We start from the raw sequence: 22,306 nt of genomic DNA on the forward strand, positions 1-22,306 counted from the left end.
TCCACTTGCGGTTCCACCAGTGAGGCAACACTCTCTTGAGGTACAACAACCTCTCCCATCCATGAGGCAGACACCTCAGCTCTCGCTGCAGCGACCTCAACCCTCCTCAAGGCGAGAGCCTCAACACCTTAGCCTTGCGCCTCAGGAACCTCAACTCGCGAGACAAGTTATACGTTCTGCGCAGCCTCTACCCCAACTCTCGCAGCTCACACCTCAGGAACCTCAACTCGTTCCTCAGGAACTTGCTACTGCGCATCCGCTCACCTTACAGCAAGCGCAACCCTTGAGGCAAGACACTCATGCCAGGAGTCAGCCTCCTCCACCCATGCGCCTACCTTCTGCTGCTACTTTTGACCAGCCTTTGCAGCCTGAGCCTCAGGTGTTCCCTCAACAGAGACTTGAGGAGGAAACCACAAGCGTTTTTGCTCCAGCTCGTGCAGATTCTGCTGTTCAGCATACCTTACCTCTCACTTCGCTACACTCTGGTGATGAGGTTTCTGATGATGAGGCTGCACACCTGGACCCCTCATCAGACGTGGATGAATCCAAGTCTTCTCCGCCTCCTATTGACTTTCGTAAGGTCTTGGCTCTTTTCAGAGAGGTATACCCAGACCATTTTGTCTCTGCTACCCCCCGCTCTCCGCCATCTGAGTTTTCGCTGGGCATGCAGCCAGCCAAGTCAACGTATACTAAGCTCGTCTTTGCAAGGTCCTCTAAGAGAGCGTTAAGGATTTTAGGGGAGTGGTTGCAGTCTAAGCAACAACTAGGAAAGACTTCCTTTATGTTTCCTCCGACTAAGCTCACTTCTAAAGCGGGCGTTTGGTATGCCACAGGAGAGGAACCAGGCTTGGGAGTACCTGCCTCTGCCCAGGCTGACTTCTCAAGTTTGGTAGACTCTCCTCGTAGTACAGCAATGAGGCGCTCTAAGGTTTGCTGGACCTTCTCAGATCTTGATCACTTCCTAAAGGGTGTATTTAGAGCCTTTGAGATGTTCAATTTCCTAGACTGGTGCCTGGGGGCCCTTAGCAAGAAGACCTCCCCTGCGGACAAGGACTCAGCCATGCTCTTAATGTCCTGCATGGATAAGGCTATTAGGGATGGATCTGGCGAGCTTGCTTCGATGTTTGTGTCAGGAGTGCTTAAGAAAAGGGAGCAGCTTTGTACCTTCCTTTCCTCCAGCATTACACCTTGTCAAAGGTCTCAACTCCTTTTCGCTCCGCTCTCTAAGTTCCTGTTTCCCGAAGAGCTTGTTAAGGACTTGTCTGCGGCCCTGATACAAAAGGACACCCATGATCTTGTGGCCTCATCAGCTCGTAAGACTAAGGTTGCTACCTCAGTCCCCAGGACTTATCGCACCCCAGTGGCTGATACTCCTGCTACGAGGTTTATTCCGCCCTTTCGTGGTAGAGCCCCCAGCCGAGGAAGCTCCCGTCCAGACTCTTCCAGGAGCAAGTCTAGGAAAGGTTCCAAGACTTCTAAAGGCAAAAACTGACTCTCCCCATCTCCAGACAGCAGTAGGAGCCAGACTCAAGATCTTCTGGCAAGCCTGGGAAAAGAGAGGTGCAGACGCCCAGTCTGTCAGTTGGCTGAGGGAGGGTTACAGGATACCATTCTGCCGCAAACCCCCTCTGACCACATCTCCCATCAACCTCTCTCCCAACTACAAAGAAAAGGACAAGAGGCTAGCGTTGCACCAGGAGGTGTCGCTCCTTTTACAGAAGAAGGCAGTGGTTATAGTCCGGGACCATCAATCCCCGGGCTTCTACAACCGTCTCTTTCTGGTGGCCAAGAAGACAGGAGGTTGGAGACCGGTGCTGGACGTCAACGCGCTCAATGCTTATGTCACCAAGCAGACGTTCACGATGGAGACGACGAAGTCGGTCCTAGCAGCGGTCAGGCAGGAGGACTGGATGGTCTCGTTGGACCTGAAAGATGCTTACTTTCACGTTCCTATTCATCCAGACTCCCAACCTTTCCTGAGATTCGTTTTCGGAAAGGTTGTCTACCAATTCCAAGCCCTGTGTTTTGGCCTAAGCACAGCTCCTATGGTGTTTACGCATCTGATGAGGAATATAGCAAAATTCCTCCACTTATCGGACATCAGAGCCTCCCTTTATTTAGACGACTGGCTGTTGAGAGCCTCCACGAGTCGTCGCTGTCTGGAGAGTCTCAACTGGACTTTGGACTTGATCAAAGAACTGGGTCTGTTAGTCAATCTAGAAAAGTCTCAGCTCATTCCCTCCCAATCCATTGTGTACCTGGGAATGGAGATTCGGAGTCAGGATTTTCGGGCTTTTCCATCGGCCCCAAGGATAAGCCAAGCCCTAGATTGCATCCTGAGCATGCTGAAGAGGAGCAGTTGCTCGGTGAGACAGTGGATGAGTCTCACAGGGACCCTTTCATCGTTGGCCCTGTTCGTCGAGCTAGGGAGACTCCACCTCCGCCCTCTTCAATTCCATCTTGCAGCTCATTGGGACAAGGGGTTGACTCTCGAAGCAGTCTCTATCCCAGTCACCAAAGAGATGAAGACCACTCTCTTGTGGTGGAAGACCAATCTCCTTCTCAGGGAGGGCCTATCGTTGGCGATTCAGACCCCCAATCTTCATCTCTTCTCGGATGCATCGGACTCGGGCTGGGGCGCGACCTTGAACGGACAGGAGTGCTCGGGAACGTGGAACGAGGAACAGGAAACGCTCCACATCAACTGCAAGGAGCTACTAGCAGTTCATTTAGCCCTATTGAACTTCAAGTCCCTCCTGCTAGGCAAGGTGGTGGAGGTGAACTCCGACAACACCACAGCCTTGGCTTACATCTCCAAGCAAGGAGGGACCCATTCGAGGAGCCTATACGAGATCGCAAGGGACCTCCTCATTTGGTCAAGAAGTCTAAACCTCACCCTAGTTACGAGGTTCATTCAGGGCAACATGAACGTCTCAGCAGATCGCCTAAGCAGAAGGGATCAGGTCATTCCCACGGAATGGACCCTCCACAAGAGCGTGTGCAACAGACTTTGGACCTTGTGGGGTCAGCCGACCATCGATCTGTTTGCCACCTCCATGACCAAGAGACTTCCTTTGTACTGTTCCCCAGTTCCAGACCCAGCAGCAGTTCATGTGGATGCTTTTCTGCTGAACTGGTCCCATCTCGACCTTTACGCATTTCCACCGTTCAAGATCATAAACAAAGTCCTTCAGAAGTTCATCTCACACGAAGGGACACGGCTGACGCTGGTTGCTCCCCTATGGCCTGCAAGAGAATGGTTCACAGAGGTACTGCAATGGCTGGTCGACGTCCCCAGGACTCTCCCTCTAAGAGTGGACCTTCTACGTCAACCTCACGTAGACAGGTTGCACCCAAACCTCCACGTTCTTCGGCTGACTGCCTTCAGACTGTCGAAAGATTCGCTAGAGCTAGAGGCTTTTCGAAGGAGGCAGCCAGTGCGATTGCCAGAGCAAGGAGGGTATCCACTCGTAGAGTCTACCAATCCAAGTGGGAAGTCTTCCGGAGCTGGTGTAGAGCCAATGCAGTTTCCTCTACCAATACCTCTGTGACCCAAATAGCTGACTTCCTATTACATCTTAGGAATGAGAGATCCCTTTCAGCTCCTACGATTAAAGGGTACAGGAGTATGTTGGCTTCAGTTCTCCGCCACAGAGGTTTGGACCTTTCTTCCAACAAGGACCTTCAAGACATCCTTAAGTCTTTTGAGACTTCTAAAGAGCGTCGTCTACCCACTCCAGGCTGGAACCTAGACGTAGTCTTAAGGTTCCTTATGTCACCTAGGTTCGAACCTCTCCAGTCAGCTTCCTTCAAGGACCTTACCCTCAAGACTCTTTTTCTCGTCTGCCTTGCGACAGCTAAAAGAGTCAGTGAGGTTCATGCCTTCAGCAAGAACATTGGGTTCACGTCCGAATCTGCAACATGTTCTTTACAGCTCGGATTCTTAGCTAAGAATGAACTTCCTTCACGTCCTTGGCCTAGATCGTTTGAAATACCTAGCCTCTCCAACATGGTAGGTAACGAGCTAGAAAGAGTTCTTTGCCCTGTCAGAGCTCTGAAATATTATCTTAATAGGTCAAAACCTATTCGAGGACAGTCAGAAGCCTTATGGTGTGCCATCAAGAAACCTTCGAGGCCCATGTCCAAAAACGGGGTTTCGTATTATATAAGGCTTCTGATTAAAGAAGCCCATTCTCACTTAAAGGAGGAAGACCTTGCTTTGCTGAAGGTAAGGACCCACGAAGTGAGAGCCGTAGCTACTTCGATGGCTTTTAATAAAAACCGTTCTCTGCAGAGCATAATGGATGCAACCTATTGGAGGAGCAAGTCAGTTTTTGCATCATTTTATCTTAAAGATGTCCAGTCTCTTTACGAGAACTGCTACACCCTGGGACCATTCGTAGCAGCGAGTGCAGTAGTAGGTGAGGGCTCAGCCACTACATTCCCTTAATCCCATAACCTTTTTTAACCTTTCTCTTGAATGCTTTTATTGTTGTTTTTATGGTTGTTACGGTAGGCTAAGAAGCCTTCCGCATCCTTTTGATTTGGCGGGTGGTCAATTCATTCTTGAGAAGCGCCTGGGTTAGAGGTTGTGTAGAGGTCCTTTAGTAGGGGTTGCAGCCCTATATACTTTAGCACCTTTGAGTTGATTCAGCCTCCTAAGAGGAACGCTGCGCTCAGTAAGGAAGACGAACTTAAAAAAGAGGCAGAGTAACGGTTCAAGTCGACTTCCTTACCAGGTACTTATTATTTCATTGTTATTTTGAGATAACTGTTATATGAAATACGGGATACTTAGCTATCCTTTAATCTTGTACACTGGTTTTCACCCACCCCCCTGGGTGTGAATCAGCTACATGATTATCGGGTAAGTTTAATATTGAAAAATGTTATTTTTATTAGTAAAATAAATTTTTGAATATACTTACCCGATAATCATGATTTAATTGACCCTCCCTTCCTCCCCATAGAGAACCAGTGGACCGAGGAAAAATTGAGGAGGTGTCAACAAGAAGTACTGTAGTACCTGGCCACAGGTGGCGCTGGTGAGTACACCCCCTTCTAGTATTGTGATAGCTGGCGTATCCCTCCCGTAGAATTCTGTCGGGCAACGGAGTTGACAGCTACATGATTATCGGGTAAGTATATTCAAAAATTTATTTTACTAATAAAAATAACATTTCTCCATTTCAGATTTTTCTTCATCTTGTGTATTTTCAATGTTTTCGGACTTTTTATTATCTTTCCTTATCCCTTATACTATATGTATGTCTGTAGTGAATTGGAATGAAATAGTATAAAGTTCTTCTATCTGGACATTGCAGTAAAGTTCTTCTTATTTAAGAAATATGATGATGCTCTTCTCAACCTAGATAGTCAATAGAGCTCTTCTCATTAGGGAAATGCAATAGAGTTCTTGTTATACATTCAAAGATCCTACTGTGGCATCTAGACACCAGGGGTTTCAGCAAGATGTTCGACCCTTGCATAGGAGAGATTGTGAGTGGAACCCTTGAAGTGTACAGGGCTGCCGCAACTAACTTGAGGCCCACCCCTTCCAGGTCACACTATATCTTCAATCTCAAGGATTACTTCAGGGTGATACAGGTAAGAGGAATTACATTGGTGAATGTAAGTGTTATTCATACTGTTAGTTGATGCTGTAGTTACTTTTAATAGTTTATTGTCTCCTTAATCATTACAAGCAGATAATTTTTCTGTGCAACTTAACTACTCCACTGTATATCCATTTTTTTTGGCTGACTGGTTAATATTTTTTTAAAATGAAATTAGTGTCGTTTTTTTAGCAGATGTGCTTTTGTATAATTTTATGAGATTATCTTAACCGCTCAAATTACCCCTAATTAAACAGAAGAGCTCTTGACCTATGAATGTGCCTTGTATGATTGATTCGAGTCCTGAAAGTAGCGTAATATACTCAAAAGGTCATTAATGAAACAAGAAGGATCTTAAATTTGACATTGCAGTATTGAATTAAGTAACAAATAACAATGTGTACTATATATTAGTATTGTTGGTGATCAAAGTGGAAGGTTGTTGAGTTTTGAGAGTATCGCATAGAATTGACCCATTCAAGAGCTGAAATTATTTATACCAATAACATTTAATTAAACTGGAAAGCTCCCAAGTTAGGTAATTTATTCTTTATAGGTAACACGACTTATCTAATAATGTCAACACTACTTATTTCATAACCATTGACTGTTTACTTGTCCATCATTATAGAAGGCAGACACATGAGTTAGAAAACTTCATGTAACATTAATTATTATTATTATTGTTATTATTATTTTTATTATTATTATTATTATTATTATTATTATTACCACCACCTGCTAAATTTCAGCCCTAGTTGAAAAAGCAGGATGCTATAAGCCCAGGGGCTCCAACAGGGAAAACAGCCCAGTGAGGAAATGAAACAAGTACAAATAAAATATTTTAAGACCAGTAACAACATTAAAACAAATATAAACTATATAAACTATAAAAACTTTAACAAAACAAGAGGATTAGGATAGAATAATGTCCCCAAGTGTACCCTCAAACAAGAGAACTGTAACCCAAGACAGAGGTAGACCATGGGACAGAGGCTATGGCACTGCAAGTCATAACTTATAACCAGGTAGAGGTTTACCCAACAATTTCTTTAACAGGACCATAAATTTACTCAACTTATCTTCCAACCAAAGATTGGTTAATCAACTATTGCTGTAGTCACAGGAGTGTGATGTAAGAATTTATGCAATTCATGACCATATGTTAATTTCACTAGGCTGTTACTTTAAAATAGAAAAATTTAGTTTCGCTAAACCAACATCTCTTGATTAGGGTGTGTTGTTGTCAGTTCCTGAGACTATGGAGGACCTGCGCTCCATGAAGAAAATGTGGGTCCACGAGGTACTCAGAGTGTTTTATGATCGCTTGGTGGACAGCGGCGACAGAACTTGGCTCCTGGACAAGGTGGCCACTGCGTGCAGCAAGCACCTCAATGAGAACCTACATGAATTGCTTGCAGAACTGGATGAAAATGAAGATGGGGTGGTAAGAGAAGCTGCAGTCATTATAGATTTTAGTTTTCAATTTCAAGTTTAGTGGATAAACTTAATTCTTTCTAATTTTCTATTTTAAGGATGCAGCATCATAAGGCATTGGATACAGAAAAGTTTAAGTAGTTGTATCTTCAAACAAGGTTCAAGTAATCGTTGCTATGATGAAATTATGTTTATTAGCTTATTGTTCTACATGTATTTGACAGTTTAGTCTGATATGATATTTCCTAAAATGATTTTATAGAAGTTAGTTACAAAAAAATTGGCTGTGGCTTTATAGGTCATTGGAATCATAAATATATAACTTAACCTAACATCATCAAATATTACAAAAATCTTCAGATTTCCGAGAACGACCTACGTAACCTCGTCTACTGTGACTTTGCCGACCCAAAGAGCGAAAGTCGACACTATGTCCAGGTCAGTTTTTACCTTCTGACTGCATCATTTTCATCACCATCAACATTAGCTTATTTACATCGGATCTTTTCTTTACAAGTTGAGAGAGATTTTCTCTCCACTCTTTTATGTGCAGTATAATTTCACTAGAACTCTCATTTGACTTTGTTTTTCACTTATGACCCTTTCTATTACTTTCCTTGAGTGCCCCTTCCACTTATTTGCTCTTAATACTTGTTTTTAATTCAACCTTCATCTTACAACTTCTCTCTACATCTTTTATTACTTTCTTCTTATTATTGTTATTATTGTTATTATTATTATTATTATTATTATTATTATTATTATTATTATTATTATTATTACTTGCTAAGCAACAACCCTAGTTGGAAAAGCAGGATGCTATAAGCCCAAAGGCCCCAACAAAGAAAAATAGCCCCGTGAGGAAAGGAAATAAGGAAAATTCGAGAAATAATTAATTGAAATAAAATATTTTAAGAAGAGTAACAACATTAAAGTAAGTGTTTCACATATAAACTATGAAAACTAAAAAAAAAAAAAAACAAGAGGTAGAGAAATAAGACAGAATAGTGTGCCTGAGTGTACCCTCAAGCAAGAGAACACTATCCCAAGACAGTGAGAGACCATGGTACAGAGGCTATGACACTGTCCAAGACCAGAGAACAATGGTTTGATTTTGGAGTGTCCTTCTCCTAGAAGAGCTGCTTACCATAGCCAAAGAGTCTCTTCTACCCTTACTAAGAGGAAAGTAGCCACTGAACAATTACAGTGCAGCAGTTAACCCTTTGAGCAAAAGAGAATAGCTTGGTAATCACAGTGTTGTCAGGTGTATGAGGACAGAGGGGGATCTGTAAAGAGTAGTCCAGACTATTCAGTTTCTACATGATGAATGTTTGACCTATCTTCGCATCTGTTTTTTTTTCAGTTTATAATGAATAACTTTTCCCAAACTCTTAGCAGTATAACAAAGTTGTCTTGAATCATTGATATAATTAATGAATTATGAATGATATTTAAACTTGTGAACAACCTAATAGTCATTTGTAAATCTATCTTCTTATACAATGAATCATTTCCATTCTCTACATTGTGGATTTAAGACCATGAAGTCACTGATATATACACAATTGATAATGTATTATGTGAATTTGTTTACTAATTGCCTTCTCTCGTTCGAAAGTACGTAACTGAAATTTCCGTTGCCTCTTTAGGTCGAGGACCTGGAGGGACTCCGGACAACAGTTGAGGGTTACCTAGCGGAATTTAACAACATGAGCAAGAAACCGATGAGTTTAGTCATGTTCAAGTGAGTATGAATATTATTAACCCTTTTACCCCCAGGCTTTTTGGAAATTTCCAACCCTTAACCCCCAAGGGGTTACTTTTTTCCCAGCACATTTTGGTGTATATTTCTTTTAAATTGCTCTAACAGCCTTAATTTTTGTCATAGAGAGGTCAGGTTGGTCTCATTCTCTTGGAAAATGTCTGAATTTTCTCAAAAAATTATCAAAAATATGAAAAAAATAATTTTTATAGCATTTTTTTGCAAGGACGTACCGGTACGTCCATGGGGGTAAAGGGATGAGTTTTGTGAAACGTACCAGTACGTCCTTTGGGGGTAGAAGGGTTAACCTAATCAAACTAATAAGCCTATTGATAGGTAATTACTTGACTAAAGTAGTTAAGCTAGTAAAACCTAATTAACAATCTTGAGTGATTAACTAAATCAAGTTGATTTATTTAACCCTCTTTACAGCAATTAACTATGTCAACTGTAATTAACCCAATCTACTGTACAGTAAGGCATCTAATCTAAAGTAATTAGCCGGTTCAAGAAGTGATTAACCCAAATAAAAGTAATTAACCCAATTTTGAATAATAAGCCCAATAAAATTTAATTTACCCAATATAAAATAATTAACTAAATCAAAAGTAAATACAATTTAAAGTATATTTAAATCAATCTGAATTAATCAATCATATAAAAAGTAATTAATCAAATATAAAGTAAGGCCTTTTATCTCTATTAATTAACCCAATCTCAAGTAATTCACCCTACCTAAAGTAGGGCATCTAATTTCAAGTAATTAACCCTGTCCAAAGCAGTTAACATTATCACAAGTAATTGACCGTATATCAAGAAAGGAATCAAATCAAAAGTAATTAACCTAATGCAAAGAAATAAATCCAATCAAAATTAATTAACCAAATGAAAAGTGTGTTACATTTTAGAGATGTATCAATAAATGAAGCCATAATTATCAAAGGTGGGGTTTGGAGCCTATAGGTCTACCTGCTGACATCATCAGCCATTGCCATGCCTTCCCTGGTCCTAACTTGGGTGGATAGAGGCTTGGGCACCGTAAGTCTTAAGGGCATTGTCCTGCTCGCTTAGAGCATTGTCACTTTCCCTTGTCTCTGTCATTCATGAGCTGCCTTTAAAGAATGAGCCCGTGCTTGGCCACAAGAGTTAGGCTATCCAAAACAACACTCTCTAGTTGTGTGTTACATATTAGAGATGAATCAATAAATGAAGCCATAATTATCAAAGTTATCAAAGTTACCCAGTGTTTAAAAATTAAATGCACATCAATAAAAACCCCTTTAACTTTTAGATGTACCAGTGAACAAGATAGACCTAAGAAGATGGTATTGCTAATAAGTTAGATGTAAATTCACTTTCATCCTAACTGCTTATTTAAAAAGGTGTAGAGTTAGTTATTGACCAATATATAAGCATTATACATACAGTATGTGATACCCTTTGCGTGTAAGTTATCATCAACCTATTTGTGGTTGATGTTTCAGTGTGAGAATGTGTTGTATAAATTTAGGACAGAACTCTATAATTTGATTAATAGATAAATAAATAGATGTGTCCATTGTTGTCTCTAATAGGATGAAAGTATTAAATCCAATCGTCTTTTCCTTTTTCCTTTTGTGGCTTACATGCCCATCACATGTAAACTTTTGGGATTTCTATGCACATATATACTGTATAAATATATATATATATATATATATATATATATATATATATATATATATATATATATATATATATATATATATATATATATATATACAGTACATATATATATATATATATATATATATATATATATATATATATACTGTATGTGTGTGTTTTTCAATATTAATCTTACCCGATGATCATGTAGCTGTCAACTCCGTTGCCCGACAGAAATCTACGGTCGGGATACGCCAGCGATCGCTATCCAGGTGGGGGTGTACTCAACAGCGCCATCTGTGAGCAGGTACTCAAGTACTTCTTGTCAACAAGAACTCAATTTTTCCTCTGTCGTGCCGCCGGCAAGACCTACTTGGATACGCTGTTGATTTTGGAGTTATTGTTCACGATTTGGTGATGTATTTGCTCTAAAGTTTAGCCTTCGCTGTTCAGGAAGCTTTATCCTTAGCTTAGCAAGCTTTTGGAATTAATTTGATTTATTGGTTAACGAACTTTGCTTAATTTTGGAATTCCCCCTTGACTACTTCTAAATTCAAGATGTCTGACCAGTCCCAAGTTCCTAAATACAGGCAGTGTAGTGTTAGGACTTGTACTAGGCGTCTTCCGAAGGCCTTTATAGATCCTCACACCGTATGTTCCAATTGTAGGGGTAAATCCTGTCAATTGGAAGATCGATGTGGGGAATGTGCTGGGCTTTCGGAATTCGATTTTAACGAATTCCTTAGATATGCACGTAGGTTAGAGAAGGAGAGAGATAGGAGGAGTTCTTCTCGCTCTGTGGATTTTTCCTCTCCCCATGCCCCTCAACCTTTTCCTTCCCCTGTGGTGGTGACTCCCGAACCTGCTACGAGTGCTCAGCCTGCAATGGCTGATATGTTGCGTGCCATTCAGGCTCTCGGTGATAAGGTGGAGTCGTTGGTTAGTGACCGTAATCAGCTCTTGGCAGATGTCAGAGAGCTGAAAGCGAAGAGTGCAGTGGGAAGTGTTAGTGCTAGTGATGTGCATAGTGTCAGTGTCAGTGTTGCGCATGAGGGTACATCTGTGCGTGCCAGTCGTCCTCCCAGTCCGGGACCTCTTGCAAGCTCCCAAGCCCAGGGGAGAAGCAATGTCGAAGGACCAAAGGGTTCGGCAGGCCTTGATCGGCGCACGGATGTATCCTCAGTGGTTGCGGACGTATCTGTTAAGGATCGTCCCATCCACATACAGATGAATGAGCCCTTACATTCCTCGTCTGTGGAAGAAGTTTCCAGGAGGAAACGGTGGACCAAGGTCTCACGACCGCTCAAACGTAAGGTCCCTTCCGAGCTAGTCCAACGGCCCAGGTGTAGCCACTGGGTCAGTTCGGACTCGCCGCAGTCATCTGATGACTGCACACCTCCCAAGAGAGGTAGAGTGGTCCCTCAACAGGCTACTGCTCCGTCTGTTGTTGCTCCAACCACAGTAGACCCTAAGTGGTCCATGCTGCAGACTATGCAGTCTCAGCTTGCGGCATTCATGCAGGAGTATCATGCCGAGAAAGTTAACACCTCTCCTGTTAACCTACAACCCGCAGAGGTTGTGCGCTCAGCAGATACTGCGGCTGCCTGCTCCCACACTCCACCTGTGAGAGCTCCTCCACCGATGCGCAGTCCTCCCTGCCAGACGCATGTTCTTGCTGCACCATCTGCTAACATGCGTGAGCTGCCGCATCAGGAGTTGCCGGGTTCCAGCACTATGCGGCATTCTCCTCAGCCCATGCAGCATGCTCTGCATACCTTACAGCATGCTCCGCATACCATGCAGCATGAGCCGCATACCTTACAGCATGCTCTGCATACCATACCGCATGCTCCTCAGCCCACCGCAGCCCCTCCCACACACCAGCCCTCTGCTTTTGTTGTTGCCAGCTCGCAGACCGACCAGCAGAGGCATGATGTTGGATCCGCAGGTACGCATGCACCCGTTCTCCCGGATTCAGCCGTTCAGCTTGCTGCTCTGCCTTTGCCACTCACAACTCAACTTTTGGATGATGATGTATCGGATGATGAAGCTGCACATCTGGATGAACCTCACTCTGATATTGAAGGGCACAAGTCTTCGCCTCCCTCCTTAGACTTTCGCAAAGTCCTTGCCTTGTTCAGGGACTTGTATCCTGAGCATTTTGTGTCTGCAACCCCTCGTTCTCCTCCCTCCGAGTTTGCTCTGGGCATGCAGTCTGCTGCGCCTGCCTTCACCAAGCTTGTTTTTGCCAGATCTTCTAGGAGAGCTTTGAGGGTTATGGGGGACTGGTTGCATTCCAAGAAGCAACTGGGAAGGACCTCTTTTGTCTTTCCTCCTCCCAAGCTTGCTTCTAAGTCGAGCGTCTGGTATGCCACGGGAGAGGAACCCGGCTTGGGGGTTCCTGCCTCTGCCCAGGCCGACTTCTCAAGTCTGGTTGACTCTCCCCGCAGGTTGGCTATGAGACGTTCGAAGATCTGCTGGTCCTTTTCCGATTTAGATCATCTGTTGAAGGGAGTCTTTCGTGCCTTCGAGATATTCAACTTCCTCGATTGGTGTTTGGGAGCCTTAAGCAGGAAGACTTCCCCTTCAGATAAGGACTCGGCCATGCTGATCATGTCTAGCATGGACAAGGCAATTCGGGATGGGTCTGGTGAACTTGCGGCTTCATATGTTTCAGGAGTCCTTAAGAAGAGAGAACATCTTTGCTCCTTCTTATCAGCTGGTATCACTCCTTGCCAGAAGTCAGAGTTGTTGTTTGCTCCTCTCTCCAAGTGTCTGTTTCCGGAGGAGCTGATTAAGGGGATGGCTGCCTCACTTATCCAGAAGGATACTCATGATCTGATGGCTTCTTCTGCACGTAAGGCTAAAACCTTACCTTCCGTGCCTAGACCCTTCCGCCCTGCAGCAGTTGACACACCTGCTTCTAGGTTCATCCCGCCCTTTCGTGGCAGAACCTCCAGCAGAGGAGGTACCCGTGCAGACAGTCACCGTGGCAAGTCCAAGAAGGGTTCCAAGTCCGCAAAAGGCAAGTTTTGACTGCCTTCCTCTCCAGACAGCAGTAGGAGCCAGACTCAAGACCTTCTGGCAAGCTTGGGAGAGCAGAGGTGCAGACGCTCAGTATGTGAAGTGGCTAAGGGAGGGATACAGAATTCCGTTCTGCCGCAATCCCCCTCTAGCTACATCTCCCATCAACCTCTCTCCCAACTACAAGGAGAAGGACAAGAGGCTAGCGTTGCAACAAGAGGTGTCGCTCTTGCTACAAAAGGAAGCGGTGGTCATAGTCCGGGATCATCAATCCCCGGGCTTTTACAACCGTCTCTTCCTGGTAGCCAAGAAGACAGGAGGTTGGAGACCGGTGCTGGACGTCAGTGCTCTCAATGCTTTTGTCACCAAGCAGACGTTCACGATGGAGACGACGAAGTCGGTCCTAGCAGCGGTCAGGCAGGAGGACTGGATGGTCTCGTTAGACCTGAAAGACGCATACTTTCACGTCCCCATCCATCCAGACTCCCAACCTTTCCTAAGATTCGTCTTTGGAAAGGTTGTGTACCAGTTCCAAGCCCTGTGCTTTGGCCTAAGCACGGCACCTCTTGTGTTTACCAGACTGATGAGGAATATTGCGAAATTCCTTCACTTGGCAGACATCAGAGCCTCCCTCTATTTAGACGACTGGCTTTTAAGAGCTCCCACAAGTCGTCGCTGTCTGGAGAATCTCAGATGGACTATGGATCTGACCAAGGAACTGGGCCTCCTGGTCAATTTAGAGAAGTCCCAGCTCGTCCCATCCCAGACCATTGTCTACCTGGGTATGGAGATTCAGAGTCGAGCTTTTCGGGCTTTTCCGTCGGCCCCAAGGATCAACCAAGCCCTAGAATGCATCCAGAGCATGCTGAGAAGGAACCGATGCTCAGTCAGGCAGTGGATGAGTCTAACAGGGACACTTTCATCGCTGGCCCTGTTCATCGAGTTAGGGAGACTCCACCTCCGCCCCCTTCAGTATCATCTAGCTGCTCACTGGATAAAGGACATGACGCTAGAGACGGTCTCAGTTCCTGTTTCCGAAGAGATGAGGTCTACTCTAACGTGGTGGAAGAACAGCATTCTTCTCAAGGAAGGTCTACCATTGGCTGTTCAGACCCCCGACCACCGTCTCTTCTCGGACGCATCGGACACGGGCTGGGGTGCGACACTGGACGGACAGGAATGCTCGGGAACATGGAATCAGGAGCAAAGGACACTTCACATCAATTGCAAGGAGTTGTTGGCGGTTCATCTGGCCTTGATAAACTTCAAGTCCCTCCAGCTAAACAAGGTGGTGGAGGTGAACTCCGACAACACCACAGCCTTGGCTTACATCTCCAAGCAGGGAGGGACTCATTCGAGGAAGTTGTTCGAGATCGCAAGGGACCTCCTCATTTGGTCAAAAGATCGAAAGCTCACGCTGGTAACGAGGTTCATTAAGGGCGATATGAATGTCATGGCAGATCGCCTCAGCCGGAAGGGTCAGGTCATCCCCACAGAGTGGACCCTTCACAAGAATGTTTGCAGCAGACTTTGGGCCCTGTGGGGTCAGCCAACCATAGATCTATTCGCTACCTCGATGACCAAGAGGCTCCCGTTGTATTGTTCTCCGATTCCAGACCCAGCAGCAGTTCACGTGGATGCCTTTCTGCTGGATTGGTCCCATCTCGACCTGTATGCATTCCCGCCGTTCAAGATTGTCAACAGGGTACTTCAGAAGTTCGCCTCTCACAAAGGGACACGGCTGACGTTGGTTGCTCCCCTCTGGCCCGCGAGAGAATGGTTCACAGAGGTACTGCAATGGCTGGTCGACGTTCCCAGGACTCTTCCTCTAAGAGTGGACCTTCTGCGTCAACCTCACGTAAAGAAGGTACACCCAAACCTCCATGCTCTTCGTCTGACTGCCTTCAGACTATCGAAAGACTCTCAAGAGCTAGAGGCTTTTCGAAGGAGGCAGCCAGAGCGATTGCCAGAGCAAGGAGGACATCCACTCTCAGAGTCTATCAGTCTAAATGGGAAGTCTTCCGAAGCTGGTGCAAGGCCAATGCAGTTTCCTCAACCAGTACCACTGTAACCCAGATTGCTGACTTCCTGTTACATCTAAGGAACGTAAGATCCCTATCAGCTCCTACGATCAAGGGTTACAGAAGTATGTTGGCAGCGGTTTTCCGCCACAGAGGCTTGGATCTTTCCACCAACAAAGATCTACAGGACCTCCTTAGGTCTTTTGAGACCTCAAAGGAACGTCGGTTGTCCACTCCAGGCTGGAATCTAGACGTGGTCCTAAGGTTCCTAATGTCATCAAGATTTGAACCGCTCCAATCAGCCTCTTTTAAGGACCTCACATTAAAAACTCTTTTCCTCGTGTGCTTAGCAACAGCTAAAAGAGTAAGTGAGATCCACGCCTTCAGCAGGAACATAGGTTTCACATCTGAAACGGCTACATGTTCCTTGCAGCTCGGTTTTTTGGCTAAAAACGAGCTTCCTTCCCGTCCTTGGCCTAAGTCGTTCGAGATCCCAAGCCTGTCCAACTTGGTGGGGAACGAACTGGAGAGAGTACTTTGCCCAGTTAGAGCTCTTAGGTACTATCTAAGAAGGTCAAAACCATTACGAGGACAATCAGAAGCCTTATGGTGTGCTATCAAGAAGCCTTCTCTACCAATGTCTAAGAACGCAGTTTCTTACTACATCAGGCTTCTGATTAGAGAAGCACATTCTCATCTGAAGGAAGAAGACCTTGCTTTGCTGAAGGTAAGGACACATGAAGTGAGAGCTGTGGCTACTTCAGTGGCCTTCAAACAGAACCGTTCTCTGCAGAGTGTTATGGATGCAACCTATTGGAGAAGCAAGTCAGTGTTCGCATCATTCTATCTCAAAGATGTCCAGTCTCTTTACGAGAACTGCTACACCCTGGGACCATTCGTAGCAGCGAGTGCAGTAGTAGGTGAGGGCTCAGCCACTACATTCCCATAATCCCATAACCTTTTTAACCTTTCTCTTGAATACTTTTTATTGTTGTTCTTTGGGTTGTACGGTCGGCTAAGAAGCCTTCCGCATCCTGGTTGATTTGGCGGGTGGTCAATTCTTTCTTGAGAAGCGCCTAGGTTAGAGGTTGTGATGAGGTCCTTTAGTATGGGTTGCAGCCCTTTATACTTCAGCACCTAGGAGTCGTTCAGCATCCTAAGAGGACCGCTAGGCTCAGTAAGGAAGACGTACTTAAAAAAGGCAGAGTAATGGTTCAAGTCGACTTCCTTACCAGATACTTATTTATTTTATGTTTGTTATTTTGAATAACTAATAAAATGAAATACGGGATACTTAGCTTCTTTGTTAACATGTATGCTGGTCTCCACCCACCACCCTGGGTGTGAATCAGCTACATGATCATCGGGTAAGATTAATATTGAAAAATGTTATTTTCATTAGTAAAATAAATTTTTGAATATACTTACCCGATGATCATGAATTAAAGAACCCGCCCTTCCTCCCCATAGAGAACCAGTGGACCGAGGAGAAAATTGAGTTCTTGTTGACAAGAAGTACTTGAGTACCTGCTCACAGATGGCGCTGTTGAGTACACCCCCACCTGGATAGCGATCGCTGGCGTATCCCGACCGTAGATTTCTGTCGGGCAACGGAGTTGACAGCTACATGATCATCGGGTAAGTACTGTATATTCAAAAATTTATTTTACTAATGAAAATAACATTTTTCAATGAATGAGTCCATTTACCTGTTAAAAGTAGGCTAAAATCTTGCCATCCTCCAAAACCTTGGATTAATCATCATCAACCATTCTTTCAACCAATCCCATTGTAGCTATGATGCCAGGGAACTTGGAATCAATCAGTCTAACATCAAAGCAATTTTTCCACCATTAGGTTTGCCTTAGAGCACTTGGCAAGGATATGCCGGGTACTGCGCCAACCTCGGGGTCACGCCATGCTGGTGGGTGTGGGAGGCAGCGGTCGACATTCTCTCACACGTCTGGCAGCGCACATTACCGATTATGAACTATATGAGGTAAGGCTTAGATAATTACAGTATTTTAACCCTTTCAATCCTACAAGTTACCAAAGTATTTGACACTAGACATTAAGAGAAGGACTTTACAACTTTATCTGTAGTATAGGTGAATAAATTCCCTTTCCAATGATACATAATTTTAAGTACAGTACATTGTAAAATTTTCCATACCCCCAGATAATAAAAGAAAGAAAAAAAGACTGGTAGTGGCTGTACGTAAAATGTTTAATGTTGCCAAAGTAAGGGGGACTGTCTGGACATAGGATGCGAGCAATGTACTTAAAGGATTAATAAATATTCTTTACTTTTAAAAAGAGGGTGCGTTTCCTTTTTAGAATGATTTCAGCCTTGCTTAGATATTTGAAATAATTTAGAATAATTTTAGTTTGCAGTGATGGTTTTTCTGATTTTTTTTTTTTTTTTTGCAATGTTCAATTCTTCGAAATATGTTTTTCATATCATTATTTAAAATAAAAAAGCGATTTACTTATTTAGAGCTCTATGAGGTGTGCTCTTTTCGAATCATTTCAATTCTTAAGGCTGGTTTAGTTCCATAGTGCTTTTACCTAGAGAAAAAAAAAATGACGTGACATAAAAATGAGTTTTTGTTGTCGGTCTTTTTTAGAATAGTTAGGCTTCAAAAGGAAATAGTTAATTTTTTCTAAAATTATAACTGTTAGAGATTGAAAAGCAATTGTCGCTAGTTTTTTAATCATTTTGATTTTTTATAATGTTATTTAGTTTGTGTAATGTTTCTTTAATATAACTTAAATCCTGTTGAACAGTTTCAAGCAATTACTAGTGTTAGAAGGTAGCACTGTTGATAAGTTTACTTACTGTAGAATCTTTTATATTTTTATTCAGGATTTGGTAGGAATTTTTGTCCCAACAGGAAAACCAGAATTACTAAAATTTTACAGCCAAACTTAACGGTTTTTCCTCATTTCCTTTACCCTCCTCTTTTATCTTGGAGTCAAACCCAACAAAAGTATTATAGCCTATTCTGGTAGATTAGTCCAAAATGCTTGGTATTTCACAATGCAGGCATATTAACCTTACAATAAGTCCTCCTCTCTTATCCAGGCCAAGCAATTGATACTCTGTTATCTCAGTTGGCTATGCAAAGTCGGGCCATCCACACCATACATACTAGACTGTCTCACACCTTAGAGCAGACCTCTGCCCTGGCATTGGGTCATCTTAATCTAAAAACGAGTCTAAATCAACGCACTTTGTTCTATAGGTGGAGATGAGTCGCAGCTATGGCCTGAACGAATGGCGAGAAGACCTTAAGACAATTCTGAAGAAGGCAGGAGGTGGGGAGAACCACATCGTCTTCCTCTTCAGCGACACTCAGGTACATACTCGGACGAAGTTCCTACTCCATATCAACCTCTCCCCTCCCTCCGCTTACTTTTCCCTTTCAAGCAATTGTGTTAGTTTCTGATGTATCTGAGGGCAGGACTAGAAATGCGGCTGTTTTTTAATACACTGCCAGACAAAGGCCTCAGTCATGTCCTTATTCATGTCTGGGGTTTGCCCTTTTCATCACCACACTGGCCGTGGAGGATTGGTAATGGTGGGAGACTTTAGTCTGATCACACAGCAAACCAACCTAGTATGGGTGGCCTTGACTAGTACAGCTTTGCTGATCATGGCAATATGCAAACACTTTCACCACATTAAGGTATCCCCATTCAGAAAGGGGGACTAAATAAGTGATGGAATATCCCATAGTTTACTTTGGAGATTATGCCGTGTTCATTTGTATCCATTTTTTCTAGATAAAGAATGAGATCTTCTTAGAGGCCATCAGCAGCATCCTCAGCATAGGTGAGATCCCGGGGCTCTATCCATCGGACGAGAAACATACCATTTGCGACAAGATGAGGAATATTGACAGACAGAGGGATAAGAGCAAACAGGTTTGGTTGTCCAGAATTTGTATTAAGATTTTGTATGAATCAAGCTTATTGTATTTTTTTTTTCATATACAGTTGATCATACTAAAAATGTCCCCTACACTAGCACAGACAGCTTCTAACTCATGGTTATGATTATTATTATTATTACAGGTATTATTATTATTATTATTATTATTATTATTATTATTATTATCATCCTCTTTCCCATAGACGGATGGAAGCACAGCCGCACTTTGGGCGTTGTTTGTCGAACGGGTGAGGGAACAGCTACACGTCGTCCTTGCGATGTCCCCCTGTGGGGAAGCCTTCAGGAACAGACTGAGAAAGTTCCCTGCTCTCCTTTCATGTTGCACCATTGACTGGTTCCAGGTGAGCATTATATATACAACAAGAATAACAACAAAGGCATCCATTTCTAGTCCACTGCATGACAAAGGCCTCAGACATGTCTTTATTCATGTCAGGGGTTTCCCCGGTTTTCATCACCACATTGGCCACTGTGGAGTGGTGGTGGTGGGAAACTTTTGTCTAATTGCTCACAGTAAGCTGACCAAGTATGGGTGGCCCTGACTAGTACAACTTTGCGGATTATGGTGATAGGCAAGCCCTTTCACCATGTTAAGGTATCCCCCCTCAGAAAGGGAGCATATATATATATATATATATATATATATATATATATATATATATATATATATATATATATATATATATATGTGTGTGTGTGTGCGTGTGCAAAAGTGTTTACCTAACTCTAAGGATTACCACTGGGCTTGCATTTTCAATGCCAGTCGTTTAGTCCTGACCTTGTGTCTACCGTCCAATCCAGCTGTCATTGAATGCCAGAATTATCCTGAGTCAATAAAATGAGACTCAGCGTCCATACTTTTGGTCATAGGGGAGAACCAGTTAAGTGTCCTTTTTCAAAGCACGCTGTAGGCATTACTAGGGGCTGCATACAGTGTTTCATTGCTTTGATTTCTACCTTTTAATATTCCTTTGTTTCCTTCTGTCCTTTCTCACTTTAGTACACCATATTCCATTTTCAAATATTGATGGTAATCAGAACTACATTACTAGACGCATTAAACTACTTTATAAGAATGGTAACGATAATCCACCTTTGGCACAACCCACCTTAATTTAGTAATTGATCTGGATCTAATTTACTGCTTAAATGAGCATAGGTATTACAAGTACTGGTATTCCAGGGTTGTTTGTATACGCACATAAGATTTTAATTTATATTCATATTAGAATTACTGTAGATGGTTTATAATGGACTGAGATCTTATTTTCTATTATATATTTTGATGATTAAGCTTGATTTATTGAATAAAGTAAGCTTTACACACCAAAGTACGCACTGGACAATATTATTGTTATTATTATCATTACTCTGGAATAAGTAGATTCTCATTAAATAAATTGGACTGTTACCCGAGAGAATGCTATAGTGAAAGACTATAAAGGCTTGGACAAATGCAGTTTATGACCCCACATAACTTGCATTCAATTAAGCAAACGGTGCAATGCATAGTTATCTAAAGAGAAGCTGGATACAGGAAAAAGAGATATTTCAATTTTCAAGTTAATTTTATCTAATTTTGATTACTCTTGACTCAATCAATATCACTCAAAGATTATCACTCGTACCCAATAATGTTCATTTTTTTCACCAGCCTTGGCCGGAGGACGCTCTGGAAGCCGTGGCCCTGAGGCTCCTGCAGGGGGTCGAATTACCTGCAGAAACTCTGAAGGGCTGCGTATCCCTCTGCCAGTACTTCCACACTTCTACACAGGACCTCTCTGAAAGGTATCGTCAAGAAAATTCTATTGAGAACAGCTTGTTTAGAAGGGAAGGTGTCTCGCTTGACAATTTCGGAAGCCTCAAATCACCACCGAGGCCCAAGAGAGTCCCTAACTTTGGCTAGATTTTCATTATAAAAAATTATATACTCTTTAAGTGGAGTGGAGCACTATATTAATAATTAAATGGTCTTTTCAGCATCCCTTCCGTCCCTATCTACACTCGTTTATCCTTCTGTTTCGTGTCCGTTACCACTTCCTTTCTTCCATCTTGCTGTTCAGCCTCTTTTAACTTTTACTTCATTGTGTAAATGCAAGGTTTACCCTTGTTGTACCTAGCACTGAAGGACCTCCCGGGCTCTGCGCCAAACCATATGGCAGTAATTTTACAAAACAAAACTGTTAGCCCAAATATTTTTGTTTGGCAAAGGGACAAGATTTGTTTTTAGATAATTTCTCATTTATTTTTTTCATTATAGATCGTTAGTAAACTGAACGTAATCAAAAGAAATGGATACATTTTTTGAAGATCATATCAATATTTTCGCTTTGTTTTGTACATTTAATGGAAACACCAGAAAATATTTATAATTTTATTTCAAAATGTTAAGTTGGAGATAACTAAAGAAAACTTTGGCACAATGTTTTGTTTGTTTAAGAGAACGAAGTATGTTAAGAATTTTTATTTGGTGGAGATTACAAAAGAAAATATTTTTGAGAATTTCTAGTTCTGGCTAGTTGAAAGAAATAGTAAGAGTGTTAACACCATTTTTGTGTTGTTTTTGTTTGGTCTTTTGATGGCGAGAAAAGAAAAGTATATATGAAACTTGAGAATATACATACATACATATACCAAAGGCACTTCCCCCAATTTTGGGGGGTAGCCGACAACAACAAGAAACAAAACAAAAAGGGGACCTCTACTCTCTACGTTCCTCCAGCCTAACCAGGGACTCAGCCGAGTTCAGCTGGTACTGCTAGGGTGCCACAGCCCAACCTCCCACATTTCCACCACAGATGAAGCTTCATACTGCTGAGTCCCCTACTGCTGCTACCTCCGCGGT

The 22,306-nt window shown here is 42.8% G+C and overlaps 1 protein-coding gene across 1 annotated transcript in view; it reads left to right on the forward strand.

Moving 5' to 3' along the window:
* The window catches only part of LOC137653625 (dynein axonemal heavy chain 7-like), a 162,813-nt gene that overhangs the window by 84,614 nt on the left and 55,893 nt on the right, over positions 1–22,306 (forward strand). Inside the window, exons 46-54 of the mRNA XM_068387191.1 lie at positions 5,434–5,607; positions 6,850–7,062; positions 7,413–7,490; positions 8,702–8,796; positions 17,364–17,505; positions 18,752–18,865; positions 19,293–19,433; positions 19,644–19,802; positions 21,116–21,249. Coding sequence (XP_068243292.1) covers positions 5,434–5,607; positions 6,850–7,062; positions 7,413–7,490; positions 8,702–8,796; positions 17,364–17,505; positions 18,752–18,865; positions 19,293–19,433; positions 19,644–19,802; positions 21,116–21,249 — 1,250 coding nt within the window. The remainder of the gene's footprint in view (positions 1–5,433; positions 5,608–6,849; positions 7,063–7,412; positions 7,491–8,701; positions 8,797–17,363; positions 17,506–18,751; positions 18,866–19,292; positions 19,434–19,643; positions 19,803–21,115; positions 21,250–22,306) is intronic.

The sequence above is a fragment of the Palaemon carinicauda genome, chromosome 14 (assembly GCF_036898095.1).
Source record: "Palaemon carinicauda isolate YSFRI2023 chromosome 14, ASM3689809v2, whole genome shotgun sequence".
NCBI lineage: Eukaryota > Metazoa > Arthropoda > Malacostraca > Decapoda > Palaemonidae > Palaemon > Palaemon carinicauda.